Here is a 13,255-nt window from a genome sequence, read left to right as displayed (position 1 = left end):
ATTGAGTCTTTGTGCTTAATATAGAGTTTTAGAAAAATGAATATAATAGCTTCAAAGGCAAATCTAATTTTTGTGAAATGATTTGCTGGCAGTAGTGTTGCTAGGTTCTAATTAAATTCATTTCTTTATTTTAATTACCAAGTTATAACTGGAATCGAGGTTTTTTGTTCGTACTTACATTCAATAGTACATGGTAAGATTTCCGTGCTCACTACAAGTATTTTGGGTCAGTTTGTGTCTTAAAATGGGTCCCAAACCATGAGGCTTGACTGGTGCTTGATTCTTTTTCAATGAGTTCAAATTTTCTTAGTCAAATTTTCACAAGGTCAGAAGTCACGTTCAGAAAATTCAGATCAGTTTCTGTTTGGATTTTTATTTTTGTGGTCCTGTCGATGAGGGAAGCCTTCTTATGCAATTATTCCAGGATTAGTTAGTTATATGTTCTTTTGCTGAATTCTGAGAGAATAGCAAGGAAGAATTCTGCAGGCAAAATTAAATGAGGGCAAGAGGTGAATTATGCTTCTCTAGTACTTTCAGAACTGAATCAGTGAAAAAATTGTTTACAGATATATATGTTTTTGTTTGTTTGTTTGTTGTTGTTGTTGTTTTTTTTTGTATTGCTGCCCCTAAGTTAAAGTTTTAAAGTTCAGATTTGGATTTTAAGAATACTCGGGAATTAAAATTTATAGTTTTGGAACAGGCAAAAGCTGACATAAATCCTGGTTTGATTTCACTAATGGGGTATTTCTGTTTGTGGTGCATCCAGTTGGCTAAATAATTTTGGAAGTTCTAATTCAGGAAAAAAAGAGAATCATATGATTAGTTTTAATGTGATTTATTGCTTCCTTGAGCTGGAAGCTCACTGTGGCCCTGGGCTTTGGTGACTGACTAGGATGGAGAGTGGTAAAACTTCAGGAAATTCTAAAAGGAAAAGACATCCATGTGTATATCAGAGGTAATTATGATAAGGTTTATTAAATTCAGTACTGGTTATTGACTCACTGTCTGGTCTATATGCTTAGATACAGACTACATGTCTATGAATTTAAATTTTTACTTAAAATTCCCCGTGGCCTTCTCCCTTCCATCTGAATGAATCTCCCAGCTGAAATGCAGCTCAGAGACTTGCATGACTTTTGAAATGCCCATGCATCCTTTGCTATTTTTCCTTCCTGTTTCACTTCACTCTTTGATCTTGGAGATCTGCAATGCCCTGAACTGGCAGTGGGCAAAGGTGTCTTCAAGACAAGATCTTTCTTCAGCTCCATCATCTGTATTGTTAAGTAGAAATGGGAGCGGAACTCTCCTGGTGTGACTGGGTAATGTTTTTCACTGCAAGGTACTGCTGAGATTGCTAATTTTTGTTGATACAATTAAGGATAAAACAATATAATATAGTGCTGTTTTGTATCAGTGTTTTTCCATATGACATATGTTACTGTATAAAGAAAGACTTACTCAAAAGAGAACTGTTATGGAGATGAAGCAAAAGTAAGAAAAAATATTCAGCCAGTAGGCAAGCTTGTCTAGGGAAGCTCTTCAAGACCTTTCAAGGTGTTATTATAGTATGACTGTATTTTTTGAGAAGGACAATGCTGCAGTTTTTAATGGTTATCTTGTTAGATCTGGAAGATATAATGTACCATTATAACACTCCTATGTAACATAGGCAGTAAAGTACCTCTTATTGAGCCTGTTAATGTAGTTGCTATCTGCTTGGTGAAACTTAAAGTATGGAAAACACCTAAATAGAGAATGTAATTTGAAGAAAATAATTTTCTGTTAGAAGGTTTCTTTGCAGTTCTACAGCATTTAGGTAGTCAATACAGTGTTTTATACTATAACACTGTTCAACACTACTGTTCAAAACTACTGTTTAGTCTAGTGTTCATGAACAACACTGTATTTATTGTGTTAAATAGAAATCTTGGATATACTATTTAAAATTAATTATTATACTATTAAAATATTTATTACATATTTATTACATATAATAGAAGCATATATTACATGTTCCATAAATAAATAATACTATTAGTTGTCGCTATTAGTGGTCAGAGGAAGAAGTACAGACAGTAAGATGGAAAACACGTTCTTCACTATGTGACTTTCTTATTACAGGGCTCTGCGATTCATTGGAGGTATGACTTACTGGTGCTACTGCATTTTGTTATGAAACACAGCTACAATTTCATTTATTAAAGATCTAATAGTGTAACAACGCCCGTACCCTCACAACAGTACAGCTGTTGTGTAGTTCTAAAGGAGCCTAAAATGTAAGACATTTTACTGCAAGAAGAATGGCGATTTAAAAATAGGGAAAGCTTAAAGTCATGTTTGATTTCATAAACTCCGTGACTATGTAAATGTGTTGTGCTGTACTTCTTCTTACAGTAATAATTGAAAAAAAAAGCAAAAAGCAAACCCCCCCAAATATGGCTGCAGCTGAAAGGAATACTAACCAAAATGTTCACTCTGAGGTACTGGTTATTGACGATTCAGGTACTGTAAAAATAGATCGGCATTTTGGTTGTATATTAAAGAGACAGAATATATTTTCATTTTATTTATAGAGGAAACTTCTTTCTTCCTCATAAATTATTGCAAGGAATCTGTTTCTGCCTGTGTCTGAAAGCTGTGGATTTGACCAGGCTGGTCCTGCAGTTTCTTCTTACTGCAGATGGGTCTCCCAGTGTCTTTCTTACACTGTTTGGAGCATATTTGATTACTCAGACTAGCAAGTTCCAAACATTTGTATAGGGAGTCTAAGTTACAGTTGTTTTTTGTTTTATGGCAGGATTTGAGTTAGTATTGTTTCTTTTGCTTCCCTTTCTTTTTTAATTTTTCTCCATTATTTCAAGCTGTAGCAATGTTCAGCTTCATTCTAGTATTCTGTAAATGAAAGTCCTAGAACCTGGCTTTAAGAAGCAATACTATAGTCAGTTTATTTTGTCTTTCCTCTTTTAAGAGTAGGGCTGTTCATTTTATTATATTTCTGAGTACCTTGTCAAGGTGAAAGTTCTTGCACTTCACGTGTCCAGTTGTTTAATATACTATATTGAGAAACTTTTCCTGATACTAAACCTAAACTTTCCTAGGTACTAAACCTGAACTTCTTCTACATTTTATCCTAGAGAACACTTAAAGCTTCCTAAACAACCCTACTCCTTTCATTCCTCTACAGTTGTGCCACAAAAATGAAAGTTTATTTCTGTATGATGGAACTATCTTTCAGGATTAAAAATATAGTCTTTTCTAGCCCCATACCTTCCTCTATAAAAAGGAAGCTGCCTTAAGGAAATCTCCAGAGATGGAAACATGGAAAGGAATTTCAGAAAACCACATCATAAAGAGAACAATTCCTTTAGGTTCCACTTCAGGAAGTTGCTTGAGGATAAATTCAACTGATTTCTTAAGTTGGGGTTTTGGTTTTTTAGTTGTATAAATGATTAGTGAAAACAGTAATATCTGTATGCTTTACTTTTCCTGAAGTCGTATTAAATAGGCTGAAGACATCTTGTGCTTTTTCCCAAGTCATGTCCCTGGCTGCCTTCAGGGGAAGTTGCACCTTTCCAAGGAAACAGGCCCAGCAATTTTAGAATCAACAAAGCAGACAATACACCAAAAAGATTATCACAGCAAAATAAAAGGTGCTCATCATGAGGTACAGCTTAATAAATTCTAATTCATATTAAGTACATAGAGGAAATTATGTCTATACAAAGTTGTAATTGGAAGAGCCTACAGTTCAGTCAGTTGAAAGAGAATATGAATTTGTTTGAGTGAAGGAATACTGAACGCTCTTATGGAAATTTTAATTAAAAAACATAAATTCATAAAAAGACTGACATAACTCTTAATCTGCAAAGAAATCTGACCTGTGCTGAGCACTGGTTACAGAAGCAGAAGTTAACACTGCTTTCTATTGCTTTAAAGGATTTGTAATCTATATCATCTAATTAAAAGCTAGGTCCAATTCCACCACTGACATTTATCCTGTTAGTGCAACAGAAGAGACCCAGGCTATTGACCTTTCTTATGAGTGTTTGGCTCTTTTGGCAGCAGCAGAGTGTATAAATAATAGAAAGATTTTTGTGGGGAAGATTTTCTTGTTTGTATTCAAAGAGATGGTTGATCTAATTATGGGATGGGAGCAGGGATTTTTAGATGCTTGCAGTTAATGAAAATCGTGGTTTTAAGAAGCTTGGGAGAACTGTTCAATGGCAACTATTAGGAGGTAAAATACTGCTGAAGGTTGCTCCCATGAATGTCATCACATGAGCTCATGAACTGCCAGTTTTCTGTTAATTTCATGACCTTGACTTTCAGAAGTCCCCAAATGAGGCAGTGATTTTAATCTTTATTTAGGATTCACATCTAGCTAATCTTGTTTCAATCCCTCTGCCTCCTTATTTTCCTCCCCCATCTCTTCCCTCTGTCAGCTCTTCATTCTCTGTCAGTTTGCCTTGAAGTCCCAGAGTGGATGAGTCAGTGATTCCAATCTGTACCTACTTAGACACCAATTCCCTTTTAGGGATAGCAATATCATGCTTTAGCTCAGTGGGCTGTCATGCTTCGTGAGAGATTTTGACACCTAGAACTTTCTTTTATTAGATATTGACTGTTTCACCCTTCTCTTCCTTTCAGTAAAGCATGGTCTCTGGGGTCTTTTTTTTTTTTAAATACCCTCTGCTCCTAAAAATCCCACTCCCTTCTTTTTTAAAATAATAAAAAAGAACAGCTCTTGGCTGCACGGATACTACCAATCCATGAAGATCCAGCCTGCTTTAATCTTTTGTTGATCCCTCACTTGTCTTCCTCTTCTTTTCCTGTCCCCTTATCATCTGTCCATTCATTTTCAGGCACCTGAATATCCACTTGGCTGCCTTCTGTCCATCCTGCCTCCCACCACTCTTCAGAGGAAGAGAGGGAATAGTTTTTTCCCTCTTGAATTCTCTCTTGATCTATAAAACTAGGAGAAAGCTGTAAGGGTAACACATAGTATGGGTCTCTGTTCATGTTTTCTAATTGGCCAAAGTATTGAAAATGCTTCTGTCTCTTTAAAATGGCGTGGTACTTTGTGCTGTGAATACTACTGAACGTGAAGTTATTTCGGTGAATAGAATAACTTCATGTGTGTTGAGGTGTGAGGTGACCTCATTGTTCCTAAATCTGTTCCTGTTTTGTAGCACGTTTTATTAAGTTCTACTCTTTCAGCTGCTCTAGTGTTATTATTTCTGCTCTGGTTGTGTAACAGAATCTTTGAAATGTCAAAATCATGGAAACAGAAGTTAGTTGAAATGTAGCTGCTCCCCGGTAAGACAATGATGGAGTAAAATTAAACAAGGTTTGTGGCTTAATAAGGTAAGAAGTGACACTTGCCATGTTTTCCTCTGGCACAAGGACATTGATTAATATGAGAGCTGTTTCTCTCCAACTGAGAGTTCTGCTAAAAACATTCAAAAATCACCATTTTGTCTTTGCTTGCACTAAGTCAGGGCTTCAGAGCAACGTTGTATTAAAAATTCCAGCAAATTAAGTTCAGTTTCCCTTCGTGCAGAGTGCTTTTCAGTCAGTGCTCACTCCTGGGCAAAGGTGCATGTCCCCAGGCACAGTCTGCTCCAGTCAGTCCTCTGCATTTGTGCTGCTGCTGAGGACCCTGCTCTTGGGACTGTTAAGCTGGAAATGTCCAGTAGCAAGGAAACTGGACAATCAGTCCTCAAAGTTCACTCAGTCGGTGCCAGGCAGCTTTGCTGGGTGTTACCAAGTAGAGCTTGTTTGAAGAAGCAGATTAGAAGGAGGTGACTGTACATTCATTGCAAATGCCATATATTATCAAATGACTTATGTTGACTCGAGAGTTTTTGCATTTGGACCTCCAGCATCTAAGGGACAGAGATGAGAGTCCAACTATGTTGCTTGAGAGCTCCCTTTGTTGCCGGAGAGTAGTTCCCATGAGATGTGTTTTGTCCAAATGATGCATCCTCTCTTTTGTATTGTTAGTTACCGTTCAAAAACTTCCAGTGAAGTGACTTTTGTCTGGCTCATTGTCTGTCACTCTTTTTTACTTGATTTCTCTTTCTAGCTTCAGTATTGTCCATTGACTGCACATAACTTGGCGCATTTGACTGAGTTGGTAATCTGTGGGTTCTTTTTGTAACCAGCAGGTAAGTTTTCTGAGCAAACGTGTTTCCCAGGTTAAAGGTCTAGAGCCCATGCCAAATCTAAGCTTGCAGTAATAACCTCTATTACCTCCGACTTAAGGTAGTGATAACAGAAGACAAAAAGATGCAGGGTTCGTTGCAATAAAGCAAGAAATAAAAATTGATATCTGCAATTACATATGCTAAGGTGTTAACAAACCTGCCTCAGTTTCCTCTCACATCCAAAATACATCCAGATGCAATATGATGACAGCAGAGCTGGTGAGATGGGGGGAAAATATTTTACTTTGCTATCAGCGAATGGTATTGTTGCCAATTCAGTGATGTGAATTATGCAATTATTCTCCACAAAAGAAAATGTAATAACAAAACATTTACTGGGCCTAAATTTTTGTTGGATTTAACATGAATTGGACTTGTTTTGGGGAATAAATAGTACTTTTAAATGTCTACTGCATTACATTCTTCAACTATTAAAACCTACTTTCATGTAAGTCAATGGAAAAAAAAAGTTTTATTTTTCTTTTTTAACTTTGACTATGCAGAGTTTAATTTTGTCACTTCACCTTTCAATCCTCTTGCATTTAATGTTTTGATACATCAGAAAAGCTTGTGTTTCAGTTTTCATACCTGCTTAAACACCTCATTGGAAAACAGCTGTGGCACTGGTGACAGGTAGTTTGTGTGTGACTGAGATAATGATGATATTAGGAAGTTACAGGGAGACTGGTTTCCACCTCTTCATCACAGAAGGGTTGTCCACCACGTCATGCTTGTTGTCTGAGTGATGCTGTTCCTCAGCTGCAGTTATGAAAGTCCTTTGACAGCCTTGTGTGATGATTAAACACTGTACTAATAGTCTTTGGCCAGGAGCTTGTTTCATGGTCATTCATCCATCTCCAGCTTTGACGCCAGATTAAGAAGTCATTCTAAAAGCTATCTTTTGATGCCTGGGCTTTTCAATATTGTAATGTTCATCTCTTGGTCTCCAACTGGATCTCAGTCACGGTGTTTGAAATGATAAAACTGCAAAGGACTCGAACAGCTGCAGAACGTGTCCAGGGGAGTGACTGCAGTGTGATGCACAGAGTGATTGCTCAGGTAGCCAGGGAGCCTCTCTGATGCTCCTGAGACTTACTGTAAGCTCTCATGGTCTGAATTAATCTCGGCTTGCTGGCTACTGGGCAGGATGCTAGATACAGCATAGTGCTTTGGGAGGAAGGCTTGAGGGGGCTAGGTGGAGCAATTTATTTGCTTCAGGGAATCTTGTTCTGACAGATGCTGGGGTGGAGGGAGCATCCATTTTTAGATGGGTCAAAAAGCCATGCATTTTGTTAGACCAGAATAGCTTTTTCTTTCTCTCTCTTTCAGCTATTTTTAATTAAAAATGAAATTGGGTGAAAGTCATTCTCTAGGCTCCTGAGAATGTTTCATTAATGAAATAAAATGTGTCCCTAAAGAAAAAAAGTCACTAAAGCCATTGTTACACATAAGTCTTGATATATCTACCAAAAAATCCATGTGAGAAATCTGAAAGAAGAGAGGGACAAGGGGGATATTACTCCAACATTTTTCATCTTCTTTCATTTTTGGTTCAATCCCATTTGTCCGCCTGTATTTTGGGAAAGTGATTATCTGTGTGTCTGTGTTTCCACTGATTAGCAAAATTAAGATGCTAAGCAGCTTGGGATTCTTAAATGCTTCTCCAAATAAACTAATAATGTGTGTTTAATTGACTTTACACAGGGAGATTTAAGAAATCAGATCTCATTGAATCTAATATGTACAATAGTTTAATTAAAATTCTCCTCTGTTAAAGGCTATATCTTACTGACCTCAAAAGTCTCTGCTATTGTTGAAGTGCTAAGGACCTCAGTTTAAACCAGAAAGTGACCATAAACTTCTTTGTTTTCACAATGAGAAAGTACAGTCTTTCTCTAGACCCTGAGTTTTATGAGAAACACTTCGATCTAAACACCTTTGGGATGTGAAGGCGTAACCTTAACCACTTACTGTTGCTGGTCTTTGGGTAAAACTTGTAAGTCATGATTTTAAACAAACCTCATGCAAGAATTGAAAAGACAACATTAAAACAGGAATTTCCTGTAGAATTCGAGGAATTTTACTGCACTAGAAGCTACTTGAGGCCCAGGAGATTTGAAAAGTAGACCACCCGTGTTTATAGCAAATAACAGATCTGAGAGCCTGGCTTTATGGTGCTTATTTTTGCTTAAATCCTGGTTGTAAAGATCTATTTGTGGAAGACTTGCACCTCTGCAAAAGGAGCTACTTGAGCCATGCAAAGTTTTATCCAGAGTACAGAGAAGTACTGTAGCAATCTCTGGCTTAGACTGGGTTGATTGAGAACTGTGTGATGAAGTCTTTTGTAGGTTTTATATTGATGATTTTGTTGCTTTCCAAGAGGGATCTGCATCATTGTTTCTTCCTTTATGACGATAATATGGACTGTTCAACGCTTGCCTCCATTTTATGGTATTACAGGATGCTTCAGAAAATACTAGCGTCTAGCACAATTTTTCTTGGAAAATGCACCTTCCAGATTTCATGGTAGTTTATGACATTTAACTATTCTTGTAAAACTAAAAACATGGATGACAGAGTAATTCCAAGATTTTTCTGACTTCTTAAAAACTGCTGGCGTTACTCATAGCACCCGTACCTTATTGCCCTTGTGGAAAAGGTAAGCTATTTTGAGCTTTGTAGCTGGGGAAGATTGAGCAAAAAGCAGTTATATAAACTAATGTAGCAAGTGAATTTTACATGAAAGATCAGTCAGGAGGTCCTAGCTATCAATCTGAAATCACCTTGGCTAGTTAAAACCTCCATGAAAGAAACATTTTCCACTGTTTCAGAAGGACTTTATAGTAGGAAGAGTGTTAAATACAAAGAGTGCTGAAATATGTGCTCCACTCGATTTGCAAGGCTGTTCCTATAAGGTTCCTCTCACCTTACAATTTGTCCTTCAGAGTTCTCTTAAAAGCAAACAGAACAAAAAAAAAGCCAAACCCTTCTCTCTGGTGATTTCATGGCTTTTGTTTCTTCCTCAGAGAAGATCAAGTCTGGAGTTTCTCTGACTTCGTCTGAAATTGTAGGGATGATCAATTTGTTTAAGAAACCTTGTAAGTACTTGACTTGTTCTGTAGCTTATGGAGCACACGATGTCCTGTCGTTCAAAAGCTCACTGTTAGATGTTTTTTTATTATTATTATTTTATTTTTTTGTGGCTTAGTTTGAAGTATTTTCAGCGGGGAGCTGGCTGATGGGATAATGTGCTGTGCTTATTGTTTTTAAGCAGGAGCTGCTGCTGCTGTATGTGCTGCTTTTGTCCATTTTTATGGAAGTCATAATAAACAGCATATGTGTGCAGTGGAGTCAAATCCAAACCAAAGAGGTTATTCTGGTTGATATTTTTGCAGGTAATTCCCTGTGGCATCACTGGGAGCTATCACACACGTGACTCCCCCAGTTTATGCTGTGTCAGATGCTGTGCTTTACCTTACCTTTTGAGATGGTCCTGATTTATGAAAGTTTAGAATTTATGGTTTTAAATTTTGAAGTAAATAGAAAAGCATGTGTTCATTTAGGATCATCTTGAATCTTTTGTACAGTTGTCAAAAAGTTTGCTATTTTTAAAGCTTGCTAATGTAGTTCTAATTCCAATAGTTTCTTTCTGTATTAGTTGTCAAATATTATCATCTTCCAGTTGCACTGATACTAACTTGCATTATTTCATTTTTATTTCTTTCATTGGATTTGCAGTGATTAATTGCCAAATTCAGAATTTGAGTTAAATGATGTAAATGGACTGAAGCAGTATTAAATTTGTACGTATGTGTAAATAGCAAGCATGCTCTGAAGCAGTGGTGCTGGATCAATGTGGCGTCCTTCTGTTCACCTCTGTGTTGGCTACGTTGAGGGGGTTACTTGGGGGTGGGGGGAAAGTGGTTGTCCAAAATGTTTATAATGAACGGGATTTGCTTTCAACTTGAGCCAGCGCTTAACATCTTGATGTGACAAGCTTTAGTCTGTTTTCGGGTTTTGTGATTCTATGTCTATTTCTATTCAGAATAAAATAATATCTCTGTTTCCACTGGGTTTTATGATGCTCCACATGAGCTTGTGCTACTGAAAAGGTGTCAAGAGGGGAAAAGGTCAAATGTTTTGCCAGGGAAAGAAAAGAGGGAGGAAGGAATGTGAAAAAGTCTTTACTCCTCAACAAGCTATTTAAACAGCTCTAATTATGGATTTAAAGGATGGAAGAAGCAAGAAGACATATTTTGCATGCACAGTTGAGGAATTCATGTAGGAAGAAGAGACAGAAGTGTTTGAAATACCTGGCTAGCTCTCTCTTGTTGTCTGTTAATAACTCACATGGGCCTTTTCATTTGTATTTTGCTGAGAAAAACAGAGTAGGCTTGAAATATAAAGAAACTCTTAACTTCCTTTGTGAAGGAGTGGGAGTACAGCATGTCCATTCAGTACAAAGAAAAGAATTTACTTGGGTGAAGTTTTCAGACATCTTTATTTTTTATTTTTATTTTTTTTATTTTTATTTTTATTTTTTTTGTAGGCAACTTCACCAGTGGCATTGGGAGAATGAAACTGTTTCTCTCATGTGGCGTTTACACTTGTGTTAGCTGTTATTAATATGTAATAACTAAGTTGCAAATTCCTAACCCAGACTTTCCTGGAACCTAGTGCCTACTTTTGCTGAAAAACATTTCCTATAGTATTACCACCAAATAAATGGTACATCATTGTCTTGACATACTGTGGGATGCTGGGGTTAATCATTGGATGGTATCACTGTAAGGACTGAAAAATCTCTGGCAGCCAGCTGTGGGGAACAAGTCTGATGTGAACAATGTCAACAGATTCAGTTTCTCTGTGGGTACCTGAGTTCCATGGATGGGATTAGAAGTAGAAAGGTAGAGAAAATCTGCAGTTTGCCAGTCTTTTCTAGCTGAGGTGAGTGGTGATAATTGTGTACTGTTGGTCTTGTTCTCAGAAAGTGCTGCAGTGCTAGGGCTTTATTTTGCTTCCATTTTCTGTCCCTTTTCTATGTTAGTGAGTGCAGTTGTTTTAGAACTTTTTCATGCCAAGCAAGCTTTATCTCCCAAATGGGTAAAGAGAAAATTTAGTATGTGCTATTAAAATCCTGTTGGTAATGTCTTACTTGGGATATTTGTTTGTTTCCGATCCACTTAGAAGCATACAATTTGCATAAGAAATATGCATAAGTATTAAACGAATTCTAAAAAATGAACATGGTGTATACATCCACAAGTAATGTAGGTAGCATAGCAATGCTTTTTATACATGGAACATGAAGTTTTAATACCTCATGGGTGGAGACAGCCACTAATTGGCTAACACAGTCATTTGTAGCAGAGGCATTCATTATATTTGTTTGATAAGATTTCTTCCTCGTGCTCTTTCAGACAAGTCAGAATGCGTGGTCTTGCTGCCTGTCCCCATGGCTCAGGACTGGCTTTTAAATTACTCCTCTGTAGTATAAGCAGGCTTGCTGCTATCAGAAATGCGACAGTAAACTAGGTGGGACTCTTGTCTGAATCAACCTCGCCATGCCTGTATTAATTTTTCCTACTTAAAAAACAACTTACACTTAATGAGCTGCAATTAATCAGCACCTTTTGCTTTGATACACAGATAAAAATATACTTTCAGTAAAATACTTGGTGAACTAATTACAGATCTCTGCCCAGTGCAGTTGGGAGACTTCTGTTCTCTACTTTATTTGTTTCTTATTAAACAGTGAGATCACAACCTTGTTTCCTTACTGCAAAGATGCAATCTCTTCATGTTTTTCTTCTTCCGTAGCAGACTGTATTTAATTCTTATTCTGGTATGTTGTTTCTCTAAATGACATGTTCTCTCTAGCCTAAAAAGGAGAGTGCTTGTCCCATTTCGTAACATAGCCTAAAGCGAGGATGACCAGGTGCTCTGTGGCTACATTTGACCCAGCTGATTACTCAGGTGCTGGAGGATAATAAGAGGATGACTCCATGGAGGGTGCTTGGGTTATCCTGGAAAACAGGTACAGACAAACCTTACCAGTCTGATAGCATGGTCCAGGAGGGCAGGGCAGAGAAGCACAGCTATCCACAGCAAGGTCACATCCTCAAAATATACCAGCTCTGGCACAAAGCCTGTATCAGCAGAAGAAAGCGGAGTCCTCTGAGGCTGCCTTGGAAGTTCTTTACTTGTCCTTCAGCCCCTTGAGAGGTTTAAAGCTGCCTTGGTTTTAACCATGGTTGATCTTAGAAAAAAAGCTATGACAATTTTGGTTAATTAAAAAAAAAAAAAAACAAAACAACACAACCTCTCTTCAATTTGGGCCCATTCTGCTAGGAGACAAGCAATGCAGTGACTCCTCTCCATGAATTACCCAGGACTGGTGTCTCTGGAGCTGCTGCTTGGGATTTCTACCATGGTGTGAGTAAATGTTGTGTTTCCATCAAGGTTGCAAAGAGAGAGTTTGCTTCATTTGGGGTATATGAGGACTTTCTCAGGCCATTTTAGTAGTAGAGTAGTTGTAATCACACATAACTAAAGAAAAATTCCATATTCCAAGAAACTAATGTGGGTTGCCTACCTCTTGTTGTTCTGAGACATAAGGTTCAGCAAGTGTTTTCACAGCCTTCCGTTCTGCCCTTGTCATTGATCCTGGCTAAATCTGCAGTCCTTCTGTTGAGAGGCTTTTGGCCTCTTTATGGTGATCTGCAAAACGTGTGATGGCCATGTAGGAATGTGCTGCCAGGCTGAAACCGTCACCAGCCAGCAAGGCTTGCAGATGGGTGTTGGTTGCATATGTGTACCCACCACCAAGAGACCTCAAAGACACAAAGTTACACGTAGATAACCTGTCCCAGCTTCTGCCCTTTCCACTTCACTCTGAATGCTTTGTTTAAATAAAATAGGGGTAAATGCTTTCCCTTCAGATTGAGGCATACCCTTTGAAGAAAAATATTGGAGAAAATGTTGTTCTGCATTGGCATTGCAGTATGTTCCTGCCTCACAGCTGGTGAGTGTCATTTTCCTTCCATATA

The 13,255-nt window shown here is 37.7% G+C and overlaps 1 protein-coding gene across 14 annotated transcripts in view; it reads left to right on the top strand.

Annotated features, from left to right (window-relative positions):
• The window catches only part of CRACD (capping protein inhibiting regulator of actin dynamics), a 129,501-nt gene that overhangs the window by 62,541 nt on the left and 53,705 nt on the right, over positions 1–13,255 (top strand). For 9 of the 14 annotated variants that reach the window (XM_083836155.1, XM_083836154.1, XM_083836152.1 and 6 more), the window contains one exon: positions 9,233–9,304. The exons of 2 other annotated variants lie outside the window; for them this stretch is intronic. In XM_083836155.1, the coding sequence (XP_083692281.1) occupies positions 9,280–9,304 (25 nt within the window). In that variant the 5' untranslated portion in view covers positions 9,233–9,279. Of the gene's footprint in view, positions 1–2,121; positions 2,142–9,232; positions 9,305–10,101; positions 12,642–13,147; positions 13,231–13,255 lie in introns of those variants that run through there. 3 more of the 14 variants (XM_083836147.1, XM_083836149.1, XM_083836148.1) reach the window with 3 other exon arrangements.

Source organism: Anser anser (assembly GCF_964211835.1).
Source record: "Anser anser genome assembly, chromosome: 4".
NCBI classification, from domain to species: domain Eukaryota; kingdom Metazoa; phylum Chordata; class Aves; order Anseriformes; family Anatidae; genus Anser; species Anser anser.
Note: the sequence above shows the minus strand (reverse complement) of the source record. Positions and strands in the feature narration are given on the sequence as shown.